The 26,914-nt window shown below is 42.2% G+C and overlaps 1 protein-coding gene across 2 annotated transcripts; it reads left to right on the forward strand.

The window, feature by feature from the left end:
• The first annotated feature begins 94 nt into the window (after positions 1 to 94).
• Positions 95 to 26,268, forward strand: MYOZ3 (myozenin 3). 2 transcript variants are annotated; one of them, XM_044281142.1, is made up of 6 exons: positions 95 to 483; positions 4,936 to 5,022; positions 6,680 to 6,834; positions 7,227 to 7,431; positions 22,620 to 22,797; positions 23,493 to 26,268. In XM_044281142.1, the coding sequence occupies exons 2-6, from the start codon at positions 4,944 to 4,946 to the stop codon at positions 23,677 to 23,679; spliced, it is 804 nt and encodes a 267-aa protein (XP_044137077.1). In that variant the 5' UTR covers positions 95 to 483; positions 4,936 to 4,943; the 3' UTR covers positions 23,680 to 26,268. The 2 variants fall into 2 exon arrangements, with proteins under 2 accessions (XP_044137077.1, XP_044137076.1); XM_044281141.1 differs by having other exon boundaries at positions 96 to 472.
• Positions 26,269 to 26,914: the final 646 nt, after the last annotated feature.

Below are 26,914 nucleotides of genomic sequence, written 5' to 3' on the forward strand. Positions count from 1 at the left end.
AAGTGCTAAGTCACGTTAGGAAGAGGAGAGTCGTGATGATTTTTACATGTGGAGTGTCGCCTGTACTAGCTTTACCGTATCAGCCTGTAATAGTGACATTAGGTCATGAGTGGACAGCCAGTAACAGATTTACTGACAGAGGCAGGGGTGAGAAGACAGAGCGAGGAACTAGGTTATGTGCAAGAGGTTAGAAGGAACGGAGAGTAGTAAGAAGACAGCAATATAGTAACATAGAGGGAGGGGGCACTAAAGAAGGAGATAGACAACAGCAGATGCAAGACCTAGGAACAAGTAGTAATACAGTGGGGAATAAGGCAGAAGTGCTTCAACATCCAAAGGGAAGAAAGTGAGAAAGAGAAGAAAATAGGCATAAAAGGAATAATAGAAACAAAAATATAGCAAAGACAAGATCATATATCAAGCTCTGAAGAAAGAAGTGTTCCATAAGGGATATATAGCTGATCAGCACCAGGTGAGCACCAGGTATTATTTTTTATGGCACTATTATTTTTGAGGTAATATGGCATGCAGTACATATAAATATGACCGTCAAGCCACTGTATTGCGGGTACCTGGAGTAGCAGTATGAAACACTTTTGGGGGCAGCAGGGTGGGGAGCTGTTTTCTAGGGAAGGTGTAAATTTGTTGTAAAAGCGAGGGGCAAAAAATATCTGGGCAGCAAACGTTACGAGGTAAGTCATTGCTTTGAAAAGTCTTCCTCTCGTCACTATTTATATAGGTAGCGAATAAAATGTTCTCTGGAACCCCCACCTCTGGACCTTGTCCAGTAGAGAAGAGTTGTCCCTATTTTTGTGCTGAAAGTAGGCATATGAAAGTACACTAAGGCCCCACATATTTCTATAGGTGCAGAGTACAGAGCTGTTATATGGTCTAAAAATCTATAGACAATGTATCCCTAGTGTTGCTCTGGAAAGAGAAAAGCCCAGGTCTGGTTGCAAAAGGCAACACTGGTGACACTTTGCTAGAACATTTTTTATTCATGATTTCTACTATCTTACTTAGGCCATGTTCACACTGGCATTGTAGCTTTTATTTACAATGAGGCTTTAAGTCATGACCTCGTTTCACCTACCGATGGAGCCAACAGACTTATAATAGGGTCCATCAGGTTATACTGAGGTTTATATGTTGCTCTATTCTTGCCTTCAAAACAGTCAGACCCAGAGAGGCCCCAAACAGCAATTTGAACAGAGTGAGAACATGAGAATCATTATTGTGGCATCAACGTGGCATTCATAGCAGTTCACAGTTGATAATTTATAACAAATGTGATAGCTGTCAATGCCAACCAAAAACAACTGTGTTGGATAACTGCTGACACAGCATGGTGGGGTGACCTACCCATTGTTGCTGATTGCCTCCCCAGTGGATGGGAGAACTAGAGGAATTGTCATGATGTTTTAACTTGCATCAAAAAATTCAATCTCCTCTATCACTACTGATACACAGTGCAAACCGCTAAAAGGGTACCTTAATGCGTACTACTGTATTAATAAGTATGAGTACATTGTGTGGTATGTACTTGGTGGTATCATCCACTCGCCCTCCATGCTCTGCTGTAATGAAGAAGGCTAGAAGACGTCAATGTGCAGTGCTAAGCACATTCTCAGTGTCTCACAGAGCTTTTTCCAGCAGTGCTGGAAGTCTCCAGGTTCAAATATCTGGAATGAAATCTGGGACAAACTCAAAAGACATTTCAGAAGACAACTTTCAGTATCATATCAAAGATGTCAACATATTATATTAAAGGGGATTTTTATATTTTTCCTTAACTGAGGCTACAATAAGAAGAAGAATATATTTTCTCTTTAATCTTGTAATGAATTGTGCATCTGCAGTGACCCAGTAGATCACTGCTAAGAAGCAAATTTGGTGCTAATGGGTTAATGTGTTACGTTAAGTACTATGTAATACCAAATGGTTGTATATAGGCAGCAAATAGTTAACATCTGGCAGCCTCCTGGTGTAGTGGCCTTTCTGGTTAGTTTTGTCTATTTAAAGGGGTTCTCCGTCCCTACCTAAAAATTACGCCTGAATCTAACCCGTGGAGAGAAGACAGCCATACTTACCCACAGGGACCCACAGTAGCTGCAATGTTCCCAGGATCTTCTTCATGGTAAAGTGACTGCTCCATAGATGTTTTTTTATCTTCCGTTTCCTCACCGTCTTCTTCTTTTCCTCTATGAAGCAAGAGATGGCGCATCATCACTGACGTCACCGCCTCCTGTTGGCCTTCTCTGATACCTGCACACTACTCCACATGTGCTGGGACAAGGCCCTCTTCTAAGTGTACACAGTGCAATGTAAGCGCTGTGTATGAGTCACAGCATAGCGATCAGCGACAGAAGTTGATTTCTAATCTGTGCATCACTGGGGGGGGGGGGGGCAATATGGATGGCACTGTGGTTGGCAATAGAGGCACTCTGTATGTCACTGTTATGAAGGTATTGTGGATGTCACTTATGGGGGCGCTGGGGGTGTTAGGGTCCATTCACACATCCGCAAATGGGTCCGCATCCGTTCCGCAATATCGGGAATGGATGAGGACCCATTCATTCTCAATGGGGCAGGAATGGATGCGGAGAGCACACTATGTGCTGTCCGCATCCGCATTTCCGGAGCGCGGCCCCGAACTTCTGGGCCGCGGCTCCACAAAAAAATAGAACATGTGAGGGAAGAGCCAATAGACTGTCAGTGATGTGATGTAGAGACACTAGCAGGAATCATGTGTGGGTGTAGTAAGATGGCCACAGGGGTGTAGTAGGTATAGGTGCTGCAGACTGAACAGTTGGGGGCGGGGTCAGCCTGTGACTCGGCACTGTGCAGTGCAGCCATGTAAACAGAAAGCTCTGAATAGAAAACAAATCTGCCAGGATAGTCTGATGCCCAGACAGAGGGAAGTAAAGTTCAGACATGAAAAACAATATGTATGGTGAGGGGTGTTAGGAGCACATAAAAAGAATTTTGATTTTAGGACCAGACAACCTCTCTAAAAGTAGAGTCTGGCTCGGGCTGTGTGTAAAGCTACAGCTTGTAAGCCCGGCAGAAGCTGATAGCAAGGAAAAAGGATTTTTCTCCAGGAAAAACACCATTCATGTGAAGTTAAAAGCTGCCAGTGCAAAAGCAGTTGCACTAGTAGAACCATTGAGTGAAAGTGAACAGACATCCATAGACTATCTAGAGCTACAAAGGAAGGTGCATAATAGCAAAAGTAATGCTTGTTTATGACTCTGGACTTTGCTGCTTGTGGAGATGGTGTATTGCTTCGGGGACCACCACTCTTCTATAATGGATCAGCTGTCCATTTGCACCCAGCAGTGGGAATTGCAGTGCTGTGAGAGTTTTGCACACCTGTGGTCAACTGAGAAGATTGCTAGCACTTTTAGAAAAACATTCAGGGACTACTGCTACCATCATTGCTGCTGCCTATAAACAGCCATTGGAAAAGGTAAGTTTTGTCCCTGAAACATTGTGGTAGCACAGTGTCCTGCCTCCGTGTTTTGGACTTTTAATACATGGACTTTGGTATGTGATCATTACAGTATCTGAATAATGATAAAATAAAGAAGAAGATGTTAATATAATACAGCCAGCTCTTTTGTTGGTTGGACTGTGTAGGAAGTATACAAGAGAACTTCCTGAGCTACGCTATGGCCCGCTGGTGATGTAGATTTATTCTCTAATACCTCAGAACTGTGCCTATGGCTGGTATCTGCACTGCACCTCTCATCTTTCTCAGTAAAGAGACTGTTCATTTTTATCATTTAAATGGCTCTGGTCATTGTCTTCACCGGCCATCACCCTTCCTGACGTTCATTTATAGGGTGAAACAATCTTGCATGTGGACACCCAAATCATTGTTTCTTGGCAGTAGAAACAACAAATCTGTATGAAGACAAGAGATTGCAGTAGCCATACAGTGGAGGTGATCGCTGCATGTAAATGCAGATCTTCACCTCCACAGATGAGCAGGCAGTTATCAGGAAGGAAGCGCTCCTGCTCCATGGACCATTGGGCCATGTAAACCAGCTTTAAAATGAAAGGATTTGATGGATTACTCTTGCAATCATTTGTTCAAACCCCTTATCTCATTTGTTTGCCTTCATCTCACCCCGTTTATATGGGCAGATCTGCAACCATATTTACGTCTGCTTAAAAATGTGATGCTAATGTTTGTTCATTTGTCAATCTCATCAGTGGACACGGTTATATGGGCCAATGCTTGGGAATAAATGATCACACAAACATTTGTTCGAATGATCGTCGGCCCCTGTAAAAGTGTCCTTGAAATGCAGTTTTGGTGGAGGAACCTACTTTAGGTCAGTTTCAGACAGCCATAATGTGGCCACAGTTGATCTACGTTGTTTTGCTAACCTATAGAACCCTGTAGTGATCCAAATTTAGTTCAGTAGGGCAGCGGGAGGCCTGGGCATTGTGTAATGGGTCTGTGATAGGTAGTCTGGGTATTGAGTATAGGTAAATGTGATAGGCTCATGGTAACGTAGCCATTGCAAGTGTCAGTATGCCAAATCCGGTGGAACATACTCAGGAAGAAGGCCTGTCTAGACCAGTTACTGCACTTACAATATGGCCAATTACTGCAGCTACTCAAAGCATTATCAGGGCAGACCAAAGCAAGCGATTAGTCTATTTTCAGGTGACTTACCCATAATCAGCAAAAAAGAATTGATGTTGCCTACCATGAAACGCAGAATCGCCAACTCTGCACTTTCTAATTACCTGTGTTTGTTTGTAATCCTTCCACCCGAGCTCCAGCAATAGTCTAATCCCTTCCCGGTAACATATCTTTCCCATCTTTGTTTTTTTCTGTGCGCATGATGATATAATACATTGTCTAGGGGTAATAAACGGATTAAATGATGCTGCAGTATAATTATTCATCTTTATTTACAGCCTGGACAATGTTTCCCAAATATGCAGACCTGGTGAAGGAGAGGAAAGGCCTGGCATCAGCCATAGTCAGGGAAATAAGAGGGGAAGGTAAGACCAAGAAAGACGGCTTCATCTGTATGAGGGCTAAATATTATAAATATTAAATTATGGACAACAGTGTCATGGCTTAAAGGGAAATTCCGGTTGTGACAACTTATCCCCTTTTCATAGGATAAGGGGGAACTATTAGATCAGTGGGGGTCCTACTGCTGGGACCCTGTCCAGCCCATAGAGCAGAAATCCCATACCCCTCGGCGCTCCCCGAAATGCAAGGCAGGTCAGACTTGCGCACTGCTGCTCCATTCATCTCTAGAGTTCTGGAGACAGCCAGTTACAGCGCTTGGCATTTTCTAGAACTCCCATAGAAATGAAGGGAGCGGCACCATGCATGTCCAACCTGACATTTTAGTTATTTTAGGGGGCCCCGAGGGGCAAAGGGTCTCTGTTCTCATGATAGGTGGGGGTGTCAGTGGTAGGACCTCTACCAATCTAAAAGTTAGCCCTGTGGATAGGTGATAACTTGTCACAGCCAGAATACCCATTAAAGCTCCTGAACACCAATGCAAAATGTCCAACAGGACCCCCACCCACCATGTACCATTTACAATGGTGTCCTCATATGGACCCTGACTTCTTTATTGTATTACTTTCTGGAGCCTTCCCTGATCACAGGGCAATGGCACATGTGGAATAATATATTATCGACAGTCTTCTGGGTACTTTTTTCATCCTTATGACACCTCATGGTAGGCATATATTTACAACAATATAAATAATATTATATAATATTTTATAAAAAAATAATAACACAAAATGGCGCATGCAAGTAAATTGGAGGCATTTTATGGCTTCTTTTAACCTCTTAGTCCCTTTCTCTAGCATATGCGAAAAACTGTCATGGTTTATAACTGGATTTCGATGCTTACTTTTATTACATTTCCACCACTTATTACAGCTGTTTCTTGACGTGTATCGACAGTACTGTATGTGGTTATACCATAAACTGCCGCAGTTTTTCTATGAGTTTTTTGGGGCACAAGCAGTTTCTGACTGAAGTTCTTTGGACCCACCAAAGGAAATGATCCTGAGGGCAAGACTGCAAAGGGCTCCTGTCCAAGAAAAGAGTGAGGCGTTCATCATAGATCTCTTTTCTAGAGAGGTTTTTAATGAGTTACCAACTTTGTAATCCACCATTTACAACCATGACATGACTCCCTTACATGCAATGAAGTAGACATTAGGATGCATTAGTGTTTTCTTCATAACATGGTGGTGGACCCCTTTTCCTATCAGGCCCTATGCAGCTGCACAGCCTGCACATATGGTATCCACCTCTGATCTTATTCCAAGGCCATCTCCAAATGAAATGGTCTTAAGGGCTCACTTTTTCTAGGAGATCATTATTGTATCAGAGCTTGCACAGAGGTGGGGCAGTCCGACCCTGGGTATGGGGCTTCACTACCTTAACTGCCTATACATTTTACCTCTATATTTCAGACAATGCTGCTAAATTAATTTCACCTGAAAATGTAACGCTGATCTGAAACAGTAATTAGGAGGCCATAGATTCTCCAATGTGCAATGCATGCCTTGTAGGAAGGCAACAGTGCCATCTAGTGTTTTAAGCGTGGCATAGCTTATAATATTATGTATCCTCTTTACACTATGTTACATGGACTGTTTTCTTCTGTTTGATTTTGTACAGCACCTCTGTTAGACCTGGGTAAAAAAGTCAGTGTTCCTCAAGATGTAATGATGGAAGAGCTGTCTTTACATCGTAATCGTGGCTCTTGTATGTACTTAGAGCGGCAGAAGCGCGTTCAAAAGTTTACATTTGAGTACCCCACGAATCGTATCATTGTGAGTATATACAGGAGCAAACTAAGCTATATGCAGCAACACACCGCTCCATGCAAACACTGGAAATACACATCAAAATTAGAAGCTCTTTGAGCATATTTTGAATCAAAATGGTGTTGGGCCCATCTACCAACAGCAAGGTGGCTTCTGAAGATGGGAACATACACTTGCTTGTCTAAAAAATGTTTGTGAAGGTGTATACAGCTTTTGGTTTATGGATACGCTGTTTAAGAGAAGGAAATCTAATTGGGAAACAGCAAAGGCATGATATTATTATATTATGGACATCGTTGGCTTCTTGCAATGTTATAGACTTCAACGTAAAGATCTGTCAGGCCATCCATTTGGCTTCCACCAAAAATTCTTCTTGATGAGTACTTTCTTCTTCCCAGGCAGGGGGCCATATGAATGCCTTTAATGCCAATCAGACAGTTGCCAATGATGTATCTGGAACTGAAGGGGTTGATGGAAAGGAAAACTTTCACACAGAAATACACATAGTCCCTGGAAGCAACAGGACTCCACCCAATGTTCCCACGAAATCTACGAAGGTCTTACAGATGAAGATGTCTCTGAACCCAGGTTCTATAGCTCCAGGTAATTACAGTTACTTTAACCAGTTTTAAGATGTAGTTTTCAGAGTTCAGAATTGTCCATAAATTCACAGACACTCCATAAATATATAGGATATTTTAGTTTAAGTCTGATGTTTTTTTAGATGAAGAAGCTTTTGTATGACATTGTGATTTTTTTACTGTTCACATTAAGGTCTTATGCATATAACTGTATTACAGATCCATGTTGTATAGATTGTAATATGGCGACATAGTTTTATTTTCTATTAATGTATTCTGAGAGTATCCTCAAGACAAAAAAATAAATGTATGCTGCATCTTATGCCACATTACAGAGATTTTTATCCCTAGAAGCCTGACAATTAGATTTAAAAAGCTACAGGGTAGATTAATTACAAATCGCTTTTCATATGCAGGCCTTTACCAAAAGTCTATGGGGATCATTTATCAAACTGGTGCAAAGTAGAACTGACTTAGTTGCCCATAGCAACCAATTAGATCCTTATTTTATTTTCCAAAGGAGCTGTCCAAAATGAAAGGTGGAATCTGATTGGTTGCTATGGGCAACTAAGCCAGTTCTACTTTATACCTGTTTGATAAATTAATCCCTATGTATCTTAATACATTTGGTGCACAAATGCAGAAAAAGAAATACACACCTACTATGCCGGTGTAGATTTGCAATATAATGTAAGCCATTTTCTGTGTTTAGCCACACCACCTCCCCACTAAACTTCGCCACTGGCAAGACGGTGCAATTTTTCGGGTGTGCAGGAACATTTGGGACTATTTAGCAGCAGGTAACTGGTATAGTCTTTAGTAAATCCCTCTCTCTAAAATCGCAACCTGTCTGTCTCAAACAACTCAGTTGCTCAGTTAAGGGCTCATGCACATGGTATGTATTTGCAATCAGTGATGGCCAGTTCGCAGTGTTCGCCAATGAACACATGCGGGCTGCCATCTTGACTCACAAGTCCGACGATGCACAGGTAAGTCCTTACCTGTGCCTGCACGGAGAGCAGGTCTGAAACAAATGCGGTCAGCGGGAGCAGGCAGTTCCGAGAACAGCCCGATGAAGGCCCCTGGCGGCTGTTCTCAGAACTTCAGAACTGCCTGCTCCCGGTGACCGCATTTGTTTCAGACCGGCTCGTGGCACAGGCACAGGTAAGGGCTTACCTGTGCATTGAACACTGCGAACTGGCCATCACTGTTTGCAATACGTCACTCGTGGCCTACTGTGGGCCTACTATTAAGGATTTCCATTTAAATTTGTGAAAAAAGAAATTGTGGTGTGCTTGCCAACTTTTCTACTGTAGTCTATTTTAACAGGCCCTGCCCTCTTTCCATGTGGAGCTTGGGCACTATAAATGCCAACATTTGCATTTAAAATACATGGAGAGCTGCTTTCAAGGAAAAGGTGTAGCAACCCCCGGAGGAGCTGGTGTAGAGGATAGGAGTGGTAAAGGCCTTGATGAAGAGTCCATCAGGCCGTTGCTCCCTGGGCATTGGTACAGTGGAAATATAAAGGCCAGAGTTAAGTGTAAAAAAGGGTTTATTTATCAAACTGGTGTAAAGTAGAACTGGCTTAGTTGCCCATAGCAACCAATCAGATTCCTCCATTCATTTACCAAAGGAGCTTTCCAAAATGAAAGGTGGAATCTAATTGGTTGCTATGGGCAACTAAGCCAGTTCTATTTTAACTCCTTCTCAACATGTGACATACTATTACATCATGGAAGTCAGTGACTTCCCGCATTTTGACGTAATAGTACGTCATTGTGATAGGGAGGCACATGAGCGGTGCGCGCCCGATCACTGCAGGGGTCCGGCAGTCCCTGGTAGCTGGGCCCCTGCTGTATCTGCCAGCATCGCTGTTTATAGCAATGCCGGTGGATTAACCCCTTCTAAGCCGCCGTTAGCGCAAACCGTGAAAGAGTAGTGGTTTGCGGCGGGTGAAGGAGCGCATCGAATCCCCGCTCTGCTGTGGCTGGGACCCGATGCGTGACAAGGCAGCTTGATGCCGTGCAGATGCTGCCCAATGCCTTGCACGGCATGCGACCCTGCCTTCTATGGGTGCCCAGGAGTAGTGATGGACGAACATCGTCCGGGACGGTGCACGAACCGCAAGTTCGCGGCGGGCCCCATTCACTGTAATGGCAGGCGAACCTGAAAAACCTTCAGCTCCTATTTGCAGCCACCAAATACTTAGTAGAAGTGCACAAATAGTCCCACAACATGGACAGTGACATACTAGAGGGGGATCAATGACTAAAATTCCAACCAAAAATATGAATCTTAATCAGGGGACATTTTTATGCGTCTTAAAGGGTAATTCTCTGAAATGTGCCCTGTTGGAGCCTAGACATTTTTTATTTTAGGCCACAGGAGTACGGGCCTTAAAAATTAGGCATTCACCTGACATAAAAGAAATTGTGATTATGTGGCTCACTGTAGCCCACTTTTTTTTCACTTTTTTTGGGGGGCAACTGGTATATCACACAAGTAGAAATGATTTGTTCCAATGGCGTTTGTTCCTATCTGAAGCTGAGGTAACGCAGCAAAACCACAAACAAATGCTGCACTACCCAAATGCACTATATGGAAAGTATATAATTGGTATATAACACCCCTGCTTCAATAAAAAAAAATTGGGGGGCAACTGGTATATCCCACTAGTAGAAATTATTTGTTCCAATAGCGTTTGTTCCTATCTGTAGCTGAGGTAACGCAGCAAAACCACAAACAAATGCTGCACTACCCAAATGCACTATATGGAAAGTATATAATTGGTATATAACACCCCTGCTTTAATCACTTTTTGGGGGGGCTACTGGTATATCACACCAGTAGAAATTATTTGTTCCAATAGCGTTTGTCACTCTGTGTAACTGAGGTATCGCAGCAGAACCGCACACAATTGCTGCACAGTACAAATGCATATGTTAGAAAGTATATTATAAGTATATTACACCCCCCAGTAAGTCACACCTATCGATAGCACACCTAAACCAGTCCTTAAAAGGACTTTTGTGGCCCTATTAGCTAGCGTTTGGTGTCCCTAACAGTCTGTCCCTGCTCCACACAGCAACCTTTCCCTACACTGGCAAAAGACTGAATGTAAAATGGCGGCCAGATCGGGTTTATTTATAAGGTAGGTGGTATATCCATGTGCTGAAACGTCTCAATTGGCTGTCCTGTACCACCTGATGGACTTTTCCTGGGTCAAAGTTCTTCACAATGTAAAAGAATATGGCACCGGCGGACATCTCCATATGTTGGCCCGTTCGGCGAACCGTGAATGAGCAAAGTTTGCCGCGAAATGACCGCCGGGCGAACCTAAAGGCCATCTCTACCAAGGAGATCCAGCCTCAGGCTGGGTCTCCTAGGCAACCTGTTAGTGTATGACTCATTACAATACAGATGTATTGTAAAGCATTGCAGAGGGGATCAGACCCCCAAAAGTTGAAGTCCCAGAGTGGGAGAGAAATATAGTGTAAAAAAAAGTGTTTTCAATAAATAAAAAAAGCTTAAAAAAATAAAAAAAATGCAAAAAACGCCCCTTTCCCCAGATTTCATAAGAAAAAATAGAAACAAAATTGAAAAACACACATATTAGGTATCGCCGCGGCCGTAACGACTGTCTCTATAAATATATCACATTATCCACCCTGTACGATAAACACCATAAAATAAATAAATAAAAACTGTCATTTTTGTCACCTTACATCACTAAAAGTGCAACACCAAGCAATCAAAAAGGCGTATGTTGAACAAAATGGTGCAATAAAAATGTCACTCATCCCGCAATAAATGAGACCCTACATAAGAAGATCTCTCAAAAAGAACTATAGCTCTCAGAACATGGAGACACTAAAACATCATTATTTTCTTTCAAATATGCTATTATTGTGTTAAAGTGAAATAAAATTAAAAAAAGTATACATATTAGGTATCGCCGCTTCCGTAACAACCAGCTCTATAAAAATATTACATGACCTAACCCCTCAGGTGAATACCGTAAAAAATAAAAAAAATAAAAACTGTGTTGAAAAAAGCCATTTTTGTCACCTTACAACACAAAAAGTGCAACACCAAGCGATCAAAAGGCGTATGTCGAACAAAATGGTACCAATAAAACTGTCACTTCATCCCACAAAAAATTAGCCCCTACATAAGACAATCGGTCAAAAATAAAAAAGGTATGGCTATTGTGTAAAACTTAAATAAATAAGAAAAAGTATACATATTAGGTTTTGCCACGTCCGTAATGATCTGCTCTATAAAATTATCACATGAACTACCCCCTCAGGTGAACACTGTAAAAATAAATACATAAAAACTGTGCCAAAATTTAAAAAAAAATTAGTCACTTTGACCCATAAAGTGTAATAATAAATGATAAAAAAAATCATATGTACCTAAAATGGTACCAATAAAACTGCCACCTAGTCTCCAAACTGGGGTCACTTTTTGGGAGTTTCTACTGTAAGGGTGCATCAGGGGGGCTTCAAATGGGACATGGCATCTAAAAACCAGTCCAGCAAAATCTGCCTTCCAAAAACCATATGACGTTCCTTTTCTGCTGCACCCTGCCATGTGCCCTTACATCAGTTTACGACCACATGTGGGGTGTTTCTGTAAACTGCAGAATCAGGGTAATAAATATTGAGTTTGTTTGGCTGTTAACCCTTGATTTGTTAAAGAAAAAAATTGATTAAAATTGAAAATCTGCAGAACAAAAGTGAATTTTAGAAATTTTATCTCCATTTTCCTCTAATTCTTGTGGAACACCTAAAGGGTGTTAAAATCAGTTTTGAGTAACTTGAGGAGTATAGTTTCTACAATGGGGTCATTTATGGGGGCTTTCTACTATGTAAGCCCCACAAAGGGACTTCAGATCTGAAATGGTCCTTAAAAAGTGGGTTTGGGAAATTTTCTTTAAAATTTCAAGATTAGCTACTAAACTTCTAAGCCTTCTAACGTCCTAAAAAATAAAATGACATTTACAAAATGATGCCAACATAAAGTAGATATATGGGGAATGTTAAGTAATAAATATTTTATGAGGTATCACTTTCTGCTTTAAAAGCAGAGAAATTAAAATTTTGGAAATGTAGATTTTTTTTATTGTTTGTAAATTTGGGATTTTTTTTATAGACAAAGGTGAAATATATTGACTCAAATTTATGACTATCATGAAGTACAATGTGTCACGAGAAAACAATCTCAGAATGGCTTGGATAAGTAAAAGTGTTCCAAAGTTATTACCACGTAAAGTGACACATGTCAGATTTGCAAAAATTGACCTGGGCCGAAGGGTGAAAACTGGAAGGAGTTAAACCAGTTTGATAAATGACACCCAAAGTATTTTTTATCAAGCGCAATGTAGAACTTAAAATAAATACATTCAATAGGAGCAATTTCCAAGTGCAATTCTCTCTGCCACTACCAAGGAAGCTAGGAGTTGGAAGTCTGCGGTTAAGCACTGAGGTTGTACTTGTAACATTCTAATAGGTGTCTTAGCCATAGTCCCTCACCTTACAGCAGCATCTGGTCAGAGCTGTTCATTCTACTGTCAATCTTCTCAAGACTTCATTTGAGGCTAAATAATAAGTGATTGCTGGAGAATCTGTAACAGGAGCAGAAGCTCTGCAGCTTTCTTTCTTTCCTCTCTGTCTCTAGACAAGAACATTCCTGTTTGGCAGGGAGCAGGACCAAAGGGGAGAAACAGGGTGGTTAGCTCTGTTTCTTGCCGACCATACTTTGCTGGGAACTACGGCCAGAAGTAAAACAATAAAATGCATTATAGATAACAATACAAATTGCAGTATCCCCAGGTCTGGTATACTACAAAGGCAACATTTATCAGAAATGTCTTACGGTAAAACTGCCTGTAGCAACCTTTCAGAGCTCAGCTTTCATTTTACTGGAGATTTATTATAGTGGAAGCCTATGTACGCACAAGATCATTCAAAGATACACAGGACTATTTTGCTAGTCAATTTCCAGACCCTCCTGTTTTAGCATCATGCAGTATACATGGTTTGGTATGGAAGTGGCATAAGATAGGATCTGTGGCCAATGGCAAAAACATTAGCAACAATGGAAGCCTATTGTTGCTCAGGATTGGCTATCAACATCACATTGGCGGGGTCTGAAGCCCCCCACCCCGCCGTTCAGTTGTTCCCAAATAGCCCATGCATGGAAGTAGGCGCTGGAACCACACAGCTCCGTCCATTGTGTAGTAGAACACCGATAGGCCGAAGCCTCTGCCTAGCATTGTCAAAATGTGATGCCATGGAATGAATGTGAGTGCCAGAGAAATGCTGGGATATATGGTTCTCCCTTATTAAAACCTTATCCCTGCTGAGTGGGAGGGAAATATGTTATGTAACTGGGGCTGAATGTTAGAAGGGCTGAAGGGAGAGGGGTGTTATTTACATAGGACTGTATGTTATAGAACATTGGGGGAGATGACTGGTGTTATTTACATGGGACTGGATATTATAGAAAACTGGATGGTAGTGGCAGACTATAACTGAGGCATTTGGGTCTGTAGCCCCAGGCCCGGCATCGCTGGGGGGCACAACACCGACCCAGGACGCCCACAAACTACGGCGGGGCACGGGAGCGCATAGTTCCCTGCCCCCTGATCACTGCTATAAGCTTCAGGCCTAGTAGGCCTGAAGCCTATACGGTAGTAAAATCCCGGCGCAGGCGGGGGTGATGACGTCATAGCGCACCTGTGCCCACAGGCAGCACACTGACGTGTGTGCGCAGCGTGCCTGCCTACCATCTAAGAGTGAGCACCAACTAGGACACAGGTAAGTATTAGCTTTCATTTTATTTTTTGTGTGCCAACTTTGGGGGACATTACTGGGGGGCACAGGAGAATATTACTAAAGGGACAGTGGGGGGCAAACTACTACATGGGGAGCAAACTACTATGAGCAGGCAAATTACTAGTGTGGGGGACATTAATACTGTGGGGGCAGTGTAGGGGACAATTAATACTGTGGGGCAGTTCGGGGGGAAATTACTACTGTGGGGGGGAATTAATACTGTGGGGGCAGTGTGGAGAAATTAATACTGTGGGGGCAGTGTGGGGGCAAAATACTATATGGGGGTAGTGTGGGGGATGTTGCTATTGGGTAGGAACTATAGGAGCATTTCTATTACAAGGACGTATTAGGGGATATTATTTTTCAGGGACACTATACAGGCCTGATTACCTGGAGCACAATATAGGGTGTTATTATTACTGAGGGCAATCTAGGGGACATTATAATTGCTGTAGACACTATAGGGACAATTGGGGGTCATTTATCAAACTGGTGTAACGTATAACTGGCTTAGCTGCCCATAGCAACCAGATTCCACTTTTAATTTTAGACAGTTCCTTTTGAAAATGAAAGGTGGAATCTGATTAGTTGCTATGGGCAACTAAGCCAGTTGTACTTTACACCAGTTTGATAAGTGACTCCAATTATGAGTAATCTAACATGTCTGTGTAACAAACTCTGTAGAGACGAGATGCGGCTGAAAGAATTAGTCATGGTGGTCTGGGGCAAACGGAGGAGAAGAGGAAAGAGAAGATCTAGGAGGAGAGGAGATGTCACTGGATGTAAGAGATATGTGGTGCTGTATTCTATTATATGTAGAGCTGGCTCACAACTGTGAGCTGCTTCTCATCTTCTCCTCCAAGTTTTTTTTTATTATAATTTACCGTATTTTTTGCTTTATAAGACACACCTTTTCCCTCCAAAATGGGGGGAAGAAGTCAATGCGTCTTTTAAAGTGAACGTGCCCACACATATGGCCGTCACATTGCAGGCTGTTATCTAGAGATGCAAATCCAGTGTTAATAAAGTGAGGCGGCGCCCTCTAGTAGGAAGTGTGGGGCGGGCAGCGATCATTGAAGCTAAATGCTGCCAGCATGCATGTTTAATAGGACGTGTGAGCGCTCAGTCTGCTGTTGCTTAGCAGCACTGACGCTGTGCTGTCCTCCGAACTACACCCCCCTCCCCTATTGTGACGCGCTCCGGCACTGCTGCCCTATATGTTGAGCTGATTGGTGGAAAGCACGGCGGGAAATGCTTCTCTGCACCAATCAGTTTAGTCAGTTGCCCGACCGCTCGCCACTACTAACTGCTCGTCACTACTGAACCTCCGGCACCCCGAGTCAGCACTGCTTTCTCCTAGGACTACTGGGCTCTCTCTACCTGAGACTTGGTGAGTGACAGCCTGGATATAAAGAAGGGGAGCTCAAGGGCCGACCTGGACAAATACGTATTACATATGGCTATAACCTCTCCTCATCTATAGGAATACACCCATGTACTGCAGTACATGGGTGCACTCTTTAGGATGAGGGGGGTTATTGTCACATTTAATATAAACACTGTCCAGGAGCTGTACTATTATTGGCCTAAGTGTTTGCATTAAATGTGACTACAACCCCCCTCATTCATAGGAATCCATGCGTGCCGTACGTGTGGTTATGTAACACCAAGCAAACAATTCTCAAATGCAGACAATACTATATCCTACACATTCAGGAATTATATAAACAGTAATTCGTTATATGTCATTTACATGATAAAGTGTCTCCTTTGCAATAAAAAATACGTAGGCTGTACTTCACGTAAATTAAAAACTCGTATTTTAGAACATCTCAATGATGTCACCAATCCCAAAATGAGTCGGAATATATCAAATGTATCTAGACATTTTTTACAGATACAAAAAGGTTCATTAATGGGGCTGAAGGTAATTGGCATGGAGAAAATAAAAAAAAAACTTTCAGAGGAGGTGATATCATGGAGTTGTTACATAATAGGGAGGCGTTTTGGATCTTCCAATCTAACACGATAGCCAAAACGGCCTGAATATGAAATGCGAGATAATCTGAATAATCCTTTACATATAATTTGGTCCGTGCTGTGGCAGCGGTTATTTCTATTTTTTGTAAAAAAGTGTATGAGGCCCGGTGTAATTATTGACATCTAGCTATTCCTGGTGTGAACAACATCTAAGGAATTGTGGGGTATCTGTTGCAAAAATGAATGGGGCATGGTGTAATTACTGATATCCAACCACTGATAGTGTGAATAACACTCAGGGCTAAATGTGGAGTATTTACTGCAAGAATGTATGAGGTATGGTGTAATTATTGACATACAACCATTGCTGGTGTGAACAGTACCCAAGAATAACTGCGGAGTATTCACTGTAAGCATGTATGGGGCATACTGTAATTACTGACATCTAACCAGTCTTTGTGTGAACAACATCCAAGGATAATTGTGGAGTATTTGCTGCAGGAATGTACAGTATGAGACATGGTGTAATTACTGACTATCCAACCATTGCTAGTGTGAACAACATCCAAGGATAATCGTGGAGTATTTGCTGCAAGAATTTATGAGACCTGGTGTAATTACTGACATATAACCATTGCTAGTGTTAACAACATCTAAGGATAATTGTGAAGCATTGGTTGCAAAAATACATGGAACATGGTGTAATTACTGACTTCTAACCATTGCTAGTGTGAACAGCATCCAAGGATAGTATGGTCATTCAAATCACATTGATAGGAATGGTGCTAGTTTTTAAACTCATGTTAGCTTATGTGATACCCCTCCATGTAGGGATTTATTCCCCTCTTAGGGTCCATTCACACATCCGTGTGTGTTTTGCAGATCCACGGACCGCGGATCCGCAAAACACGGACAGCGGCAATGTGCGTTCCGCATTTTGCGGACCGAACATTGCCGGCACTAAGAGAATATGCCTATTGAATAGGACATGTTCTATTTTTTCAGGATCGGAATTGTGGACCCGGAAGTGCGGGTCCGCAATTCCGTTCCACAAAATGCAGAATGGAATTGCGGATGTGTGAATGGAGCCTAATACTGAGGTTATATGTATATTTACTTTATTACAACAAAGATTACATGGGATTGGGGTGTTGGAGGATTTGTTCTGTTATTTAGCTATATGTATTGTATTTCATTGTGTTTTTACAAGTCTAAGTGAGCAGCAAAGGGTTAAATGCAAGGAGCGGCTGACATTATAATCACCTGTGTGGTAATGAAAATCCTAAACTGGTTGGTGCAGTTTTTTGCTTCCCAGGTATATAAGAGCATCATACTTGCATTTACCCCATACCATGATTAAGATCGTATAGATCGAAACGCGTTGGTGGCGTCACCATCATCTATGTGAAGAAACTGCATTCTTTTAAATATATGAAATAAAGACTGAAGATTTTTATTTATCTCGGTGCTGGACATTTCTTACTTCTTTTCTGGATCTGTACGGACTGGACCAGGTCCTTGCACGAGACACCATATGTGGAGGTGCTGTCTTACTCTTTTAATCGCCCAGTAAGCGCCGCAGCCTCTTTGCTCAGCGCTGTCATTTGATAGCACTGTGATTGGTATTGCAGCTCAGCCCCAATCACTCGGGTGGAACTGAGCTGCACCTAGGCCACGTGAACGATGAATGTGATGTCATAGGCTCACGAAGCACCACAGCCTCTTCATATGGAAAATAAAAACTACAAACCGGATTCCAAAAAAGTTGGGACACTAAACAAATTGTGAATAAAAACTGAATGCAATGATGTGGAGATAGCAAATGTCAATATTTTATTTGTAATAGAACGTAGATGACAGATCAAACGTTTAATCCGAGTAAATGTATCATTTTAAAGGAAAAATACGTTGATTCAAATTTTCACGTTGTCAACAAATCCCCAAAAAGTTGGGACAAGTAGCAATAAGAGGCTGGAAAAAGTAAATTTGAGCATAACGAAGAGCTGGAAGACCAATTAACACTAATTAGGTCAATTGGCAACATGATTGGGTATAAAAAGAGCTTCTCAGAGTGGCAGTGTCTCTCAGAAGCCAAGATGGGTAGAGGATCACCAATTCCCACAATGTTGAGCAGAAAGATAGTGGAGCAATATCAGAAAGGTGTTACCCAGCGAAAAATTGCAAAGACTTTGCATCTATCATCATCAACTGTGCATAACATCATCCGAAGATTCAGAGAATCTGGAACAATCTCTGTGCGTAAGGGTCAAGGCCGTAAAACCATACTGGATGCCTGTGATCTCCGGGCCCTTAAACGACACTGCACCACAAACAGGAATGCTACTGTAAAGGAAATCACAGAATGGGCTCAGGAATACTTCCAGAAACCATTGTCAGTGAACACAATCCACCGTGCCATCCGCCGTTGCCAGCTGAAACTCTACAGTGCAAAGAAGAAGCCATTTCTAAGCAAGATCCACAAGCTCAGGCGCTTTCACTGGGCCAGGGATCATTTAAGATGGAGTTTGGCAAAATGGAAGACTGTTCTGTGGTCAGACGAGTCACGATTCAAAGTTCTTTTTGGAAATCTGGGACGCCATGTCATCCGGACCAAAGAGGACAAGGACAACCCAAGTTGTTATCAACGCTCAGTTCAGAAGCCTGCATCTCTGATGGTATGGGGTTGCATGAGTGCGTGTGGCATGGGCAGCTTGCATGTCTGGAAAGGCACCATCAATGCAGAAAAATATATTCAGGTTCTAGAACAACATCTGCTCCCATCCAGACGTCACCTCTTTCAGGGAAGACCCTGCATTTTTCAACAAGATAATGCCAGACAACATTCTGCATCAATCACAACATCATGGCTGCGTAGGAGAAGGATCCGGGTACTGAAATGGCCAGTCTGCAGTCCAGATCTTTCACCTATAGAGAACATTTGGCGCATCATAAAGAGGAAGGTGCAACAAAGAAGGCCCAAGACGATTGAACAGTTAGAGGCCTGTATTAGACAAGAATGGGAGAGCATTCCTATTTCTAAACTTGAGAAACTGGTCTCCTCGGTCCCCAGACTGTCTGTTGAGTGTTGTAAGAAGAAGGGGAGATGCCACACAGTGGTGAAAATGGCCTTGTCCCAACTTTTTGGGGATTTGTTGACACCATGAAATTCTGATTCAACATATTTTTCCCTTAAAATTGTACATTTTCTCAGTTTAAACTGTTGTTCCGTGATTTATGTTCCATTCTGAATAAAATATTAGAAGTTGGCATCTCCACATCATTGCATTCAGTTTTTATTCACGATTTGTATAGTGTCCCAACTTTTTGGGAATCCGGTTTGTAAACTAAAATAGATAGAGGGGCCCGAGTTGGGACAGCCCTGGGCCCATAATGCACTTAATCCGCCCCTGCTGAAGGGTAAGGGGTGATGTTATTTACAATACCTGGGACTATGTGTTGGAGGGGCTGAAGGAGGGGGATTTAATTTATTTACATGGGACTGTATGTTATAGAAGACTGTGAGGAAGAGAGGTTATTTACATGGGACTGTATAATATAAAAGACTGGTGGGAGAGGAATAATGTTAATTACATGGGACTGTATCATATAGAAGACTGGTGGGAGAGGACTGGTATGTACATGGGACTGCATAGTATAGAAGACTGGAGGAAGGGTAGTGATGTCACTTACATGGGACTGCATGGTATAGAAGACTGGAGGGAGAGGACAGGCATTATGATTTATGGGGGCACTACAGAGAAAATTATAAGTCCATGGGTACTGCAGAAAGCATTATAATTACAGGGAACATTATAAATACTGTGGACAGTGGTGGGGGCATTACTACTACTGAGGGCTCCATATAAGTGGCTTATAAATTGGCCTTATTTCTATTAGGAGTGCGCTATAGGTGGGCCTTATTAGTACTGAGGGCACTGTAGGGAGCGCTCTTACCACTAGGGGTTCTATGGGGAGGCTTCCACCTAGCAGTGAGCCCGGTGACGTCACCAGCACTAATAGACAGGTTTAGCGCTGCCCTAGACTGTAAAGCCACCCATAAGTGCCGGTGACGTCACCAGGAACACTGATAGGCCAAAGCTTCTGCCTAGCATTGTAAAAATGTAAACAAAACAGCCCTTGCCCTACGCTTTACGCGCAAGCCAAGGGAGAGCATCTGAGCATGAAATGTCAGAGGGGCAGAGTGGGGGGAGAAGGGGATATATCCGGGTTCAGCTCTGAACCTGGACAACTGCTTTAAAGGACATCTGTCAGCAGATTTGTACCTATGACACTGGCTGACCTGTTACATGTGCGCTTGGCAGCTGAAGACATCTGTGTTGGTCCCATGTTCATATGTGTCCGTATTGCTGAGAAAAATGATGTTTGAATATTTGCAAATGAGCCTCTGGGAGCAACGGGGGCCTTGCCTTTACCCTAAGTTTCACACCTGAGCGTTTTACAGCGCGTTCAAACGCGCTGTAAAACGCTCAACACGTGAAAACCAATGCTTCCCTATGGCCCTGGTTCACACTTGAGCGTTTTACAGCACGTTTGAAAGCGCTGTAAAACGCCCGACGCATAAACAAGTTCCTGAGCTTTTTTTGGGGCGTTTGTCGCGCGTTTTGGCCATAGACTCATTGGACAACACTGAGTCAATCACACAAACGCGCGTCAAACTCGCGTTTAATATTGCAAAAAACGTGCATAAAAACACGCGACAAATACGCGCGTAAAGCGCGCATCTCAGAAACGCTCAGGTGTGAACCCAGGGTAACACCTAGAGGCTCTGGTTTCTTTGCATCTGCCTCTCCCTGTCTACTTTGATAGGGCCTGGCAGTGAAAATATCATCACAACTGGCCATGTCAAAGTGGAGATGGTGCGGCAGTTACAGAGAGAGCAGAGTCTCTAGGAGTAATGTAACGCCCCCATTTGCATATAATAAAACATCATTTTTCTCAGCCATGTGGGCATATATGAACATGGGACCAACACAGATGTCTTCAGCTGCCAAGCGCATATGCAACAGATCAGCCCTTTAATTGTGCAAGTGTATGAGGGAGTCCTGAGGGATAGCTGAAGGCCTAGGGAGCATATTACCATCAGCTATTTAAAAAATATGGACTTCAGTGGGGGGAGGAAGCTGGCACTAAAGTGCCTAGAGCAGCATAAAATCCAAATATGGCCCTGGCTCCACAGCAGCAGCACAATGTAGTCTCAGACATCACACTGCTACTGGGAAGGGGGGACAATATCTGGGCATAGCTACTGCGAAGGGGGCACATATCTGCACGTAACTACTGTGAAGGGGGGACACTATCTGGACGTAACTACTATGAAGGGGGCACATATCTGGACGTAACTACTGTGAAGGGGGTACATATCTGGACATAACTACTGAGAAGGGGGCACATATCTGGACATAACTACTGTGAGGGGGCACATATCTGGACATAACTACTGTGAGGGGGAACATATCTGGGCATAAGTACTGTGAAGGGGCACATGTGGACATAACTACAGTGAAGGGGCACATATCTGGGCATAACTACTGTGAAGAGGGCACATATCTGGACATAACTACTGTGAAGGGGGCATATATCTGGACATAACTACTGTGAAGGGGGCACATGTGAACATAACTACGGTGAAGGGGGCACATATCAGGGCATAACTACTGTGAAGGGGGCACTTATCTGGGCATAGCTACTGTGAAGGGGGCACATATCTGGATGTAACTACTGTGAAGGGGAGACAATATCTGGATATAACTACTGTGAAGGGGCACATGTGGACATAACTACGGTGAAGGGGGCACATATTTGGGCATAACTACTGTGAAGGGGGCACATGTCTTGGCATAACTGCTGTGAAGGGGCACAGTGTGGGCATTACTACTATGTGCAGGTAAAAGGGGAAATATCACTTTGTGGGGGCATTTCGGGGACTAGGTGTGTATAGTTATGCACTGGGCGGAGTTAGAGGCGTGACCCCTAGTATGAAAAATATATATACATATTGTAAACCTATTGACCCATATTCACAAGATGTTTTTTATTTGCACGTATATGTTTATATTTGTATGTGTGGTTTGGGGGTACATTCCTTGCACAGGGGCCCTCTGCTGTCTGTGTCCGGCCCCTGTAACACCCCATGTGCTCTGAACACTCCCCCCTGCCCTTGATTGACAGGGCTAGACACATCACTGCTAGATTGGTGATAGGACTGCAGACAGGTGAGGCAGGTGAGGCACCCCTGCCTCTCATGCACCACTGCAGTTAACAGTGCTTGTGGAACATGAGAGGTGCCCTTGGAATTGTCTTTGTAGTGGTTGTGTGAGTACAGTCCAGTAAAGCGACTTTTAATTCAGGTTATTACTTTTAATCACAGGTTATTCTGGACCATTGAAGGAAATTCCATATGAGAAATTTAACAGTACCGCCATCCCCAAATCATACCGATCACCTTGGGCACAGAGCTACAGAGTTGAGAATGTCGTACCTGCCACTGAGTCACTTCCTCCTCCGCCACATACCCCTGTCAACGTCACATGCCGCACATTTAACAGGTATGTTAAAGGGTCATGTTATGGGACTTATAACTATAGGACCTTGAGTTGTCTTCTTCTGTTTCTTCAAGCATGTTGTTCTATTTGGTTACTTCCTAGTGAATTGAAAATTGGTTGACAACCAAACCATCACAGCAGGAAATTATTTATTTACTAAAGTGGAACAAAATTATAACGGAGAAGTAGGTCATTTAGAAAATGGGCTCCTATCCTATTAGTTTATTTTGCTGAATCCATAAGTTGCTATTCTATTAATAGGACTGAGGGGGGGGGGGGGGGCTTTATTGTTAGGCTATATTTTTATTTTTCTGTTATCCATCCATCTCTTGCCATTACCGTTCCCTTCCTATCCTTTGTAGAAGGAAATAGCTAAGTATTACCCCACTCAGTTGCTAATGTTGCTGTGTTGCTGTAGGTGAGAGGAGGAGCCCTTACCAGGATCACATGAAAAAGTGATAGTACCCTTTATCTATGGGTCATATAACAGTATCTCTTATGGGACATGTACTAATGTTATATTTAGATTATTTTTATGGACTTTATTGTATTTGATTTTATGACAGCCAACAAAGCCATATTACAGTTTTAGGCATTATAGGCCTATACCTATAGACTTTAGAGGTCAGAAGAGTAATAGTCAACATTAGTTTAAATACTTAAGATTGCTAATTTGTCATATTTTTTATATTCTTCAGAACGCCAATCCCCTTTGGAAGTTTATCCGTAGTTGACGGTGGTGAAGCTCCAAATATTTTTGAAGAACTTCAGGCTCAAATTGAAGAATCCACCAGCGGACTGGACCTCATGTGTCGAAGACCCAGCTTCAACAGAGCACCACGGGGTTGGGCAAATAAATATGTCCCGGAATCTCCGGACCTGTAGGCTTGTATCTGCAGTTACATTGTGTATATGCTGATTTGTAGATTCCTGCGAAGGGATATAAAGCTTATTTGGCATTGCTTCTCATTTCTGTGCTTGCTTAATGCATCTCTGATGGTAATACAGGTCTGGGATATACTGGTGCATCTCAATAAATTAGAATATCATCAAAAAGTGAATTTATTTCAGTAATTCAGTTCAAAAAGTGAAACTCATATGATATAAATTCATTACACGCAGAGTGATCTATTTCAAGTGTTTATTTCTTGTAATGTTAAAAAATATGGCTTACAGCTAATGAAAACCCAAAAGTTTGCATCTCAGAAAATGTGAATATTATATAAGACCAATTAAAAAATGATTTTTAATACAGAAATGTACAGCATAGACACGCAATACTTGGTCAGGATCTTTTTGCATGAATTACTGCATCAATGCGGTGTGGCATGGAGGCGATCAGCCAGTGGCACTGCTGTGGTGTTATGGAAGGCCAAGTTGAGCCTTCAGCTCATATTCCTCTTGACCATACTCCATAGATTCTCTATGGGGTTTAGGTCAGGTAAATTTGCTGGACAATCAAGAACAGTGACACCATGGTTACTAAACCAGGTATTGGTACTTGTGTCAGTGTGGACAGGTGCCAAGTCCTGCTGGAAAATGAAATCAGCATCTCCATAAGCTTGTCAGCAGAGGGAAGCATAAAGTGCTCTAAAAATGTCCTGGTAGATGGCTGCGCTGACTTTGGACTTGATATAACACAGTGGACCAACACCAGGAGTTGACATGGCTCCCCAAACCATCACTGAATGTGAAAACTATACACTGGACTTCAAGCAACTTAGATTGTGTGCCTCTCTCCTCTTTCTCCAGACTCTGGGGACCTTGATTTCCAAATGAAATGCTAAATTTAGTTTAATCTGAAAACCGGACTTTGGACCACTGAGCAACAGTCCAGTTCTTTTTCTCCTTAGCCCAGGTAAGACGATTCTGACGTTGTCTTTGGGTCATAAGTGGCTTAACACAAGGAATGCGACAGTTGTAGCCCATGTCCTGGATACGTCTCTGTGTGGTGGCTCATGAAGAACTGACTTCAGCCACTTGCCATTAATATGTTCGGATACAGCACTCTGGGAACAGCCAACTTGTTTAGCAATGATCTTTTGTGGCTTGCCCTCTTTGTGGAGGGTGTCAATGACTGTCTTCTGTACAACTGTCAAGTCAGCAAAATCTTCCCCATGATTGTGTAGCCTACTGAACCAGACTGAGAGACCATTTAAAGGCTTAGGAAACCTTTGCAAATGTGTTCTATGATTAGAGTGTGGCAACATGAGTCTACAATATTGAACATTTTCACAATATTCTGATTTTCTGAGATACTGACTTTTGGGTTTTCTTTAGCTATAAGCCATAATCATTAACATTAAAAGAAATTACCACTTGAAATAGATCATGGTCTGTAATTAATCTATATATGAGTTTCACTTTTTGATTTGAAATTTGAATTACTGAAATAAATTAACTGATATTATAATTTATTGAGATGCACCTGTATATATGTCTTGTAGGAGAGATTAAATAAGAATATTTTGATCACTTTAGCAGACTATAGTGAGCCATAAAATCTACACAAAATGGAAATTAGGTGTTGGGTATTGGGAAGCACATTGAGGGGGTACTGTTACTAATTCTGGTTGTGTGGGGCAGTCTCAATTATTTAGATAAAATATATGGATTCATTCTACAGTGGTGGTTTAAAGTATGTGAACTCTGCAGAATTTTCAAAATTTCAGCATAAATGTGACCTAAAACTACATCTGATTTTAACACAAGTCCTACAAGTAGCTAAAGATAATCAAACATATAAGGTAATTATAATATTAGACTTGCGCATTTATGTATTGAGGAAAATGATCCAAAATCACATGCCTGTGAGTGCCAAAAGTATGTGAACCTTAGATTGTAATATCTAGTGTGACCCACTTGTGTAGCAATAACTGTGACTAAATATATCTGGTCATCGTTGATTAGTCTTGCACATTAGCTTGGTCGAATTTTTGCCAATTCCTCCATACAAAACAGCTTCAACTCTGTTATCTTGGAGGGTTTCCTCCCATCAACTGCTCGCTTCAGGTCCATCCAAAACATTTCTATTGGATTAGGGTCAGAACTTTGATTTGTAGATACAGATTGAGGCAGCACTCCAACTTGTTGCAAAAGTAGTGTGGAATTTATTGTACAGTAGATGCATATCCACCAGATCTACAATAAATTCTACACTACTTTTGCAACAAGTTGGAGTGCTGCCTCAATCTATATCTATTGAACACTTATTTTGGGGTGAGTTAGACCAAACCCCTTACTGGCGGGTATCCACATCCCCATGACCCCTTCAAATTTGATATATGGAGTACTGTTCCTGCGTATATTGTATAGAACTTTGACTTGGCCATTCCAAAAATGTTACTTTGTTCTTCTTTAACTATTCTTTGATAGAAATGACTTGTGTGCTTTGGGTTGTTGTCTTGCTGCATGACTCATGTTCACTTGAGATTCAGCTCACAGATCCTGTTTAAACCAGAAGTTTACATACACTATATAAAAAGACACATATGCACGTTTTTCTCAATATCTGACATGAAATCAGAATAAACCTTTCCTGTTTTTGGTCAATTAGAATTAACATAATTATTATTATTTGCCACATGCCAGAATAATAAGAGAGAGAATGTTTTAAGGCAGTGATGGCTAACCTTGGCACTCCACCTGTGGTGAAACTACGACTCCCAGCATGCTCCATTTATTTCTATAGAGTTCTGAGAGCAGCCAAGCAAGGGGGGCATCTTGGGAGTTGTAGTTTTACCACAGCTGGAGTGCCAAGGTTAGCCATCACTGTTTTAAGGCATTTTTATTACTTTCTGCAAAGTCAAAAGTTGACATACATTTCATTATTATTTGGTACCATTGCCCTTAAACTGTGTGACTTGGGTCAAACGTTTTGGATATCCTTCCACAAGCTTCTCTCAATAGTTGGTCGGAATTTGGGCCCATTCCTCTGTACAAAACTGGTGTAACTGAGCCGTATTTGTTGGTTGCCTTGCTCGCACCTGCCTTTTCAGCTTTGCCCATAGATTTTCAATAGGATTGAGATCAGGGCTTTGTGATGGCCACTCCAAAACATTGACTTCGTTATCCTTAAGCCACTTCTTAACCAGTTTGTCAGTATGCTTTGGGTCATTAT

This window comes from Bufo gargarizans, chromosome 2, assembly GCF_014858855.1.
Source record: "Bufo gargarizans isolate SCDJY-AF-19 chromosome 2, ASM1485885v1, whole genome shotgun sequence".
Classification (NCBI taxonomy): domain Eukaryota; kingdom Metazoa; phylum Chordata; class Amphibia; order Anura; family Bufonidae; genus Bufo; species Bufo gargarizans.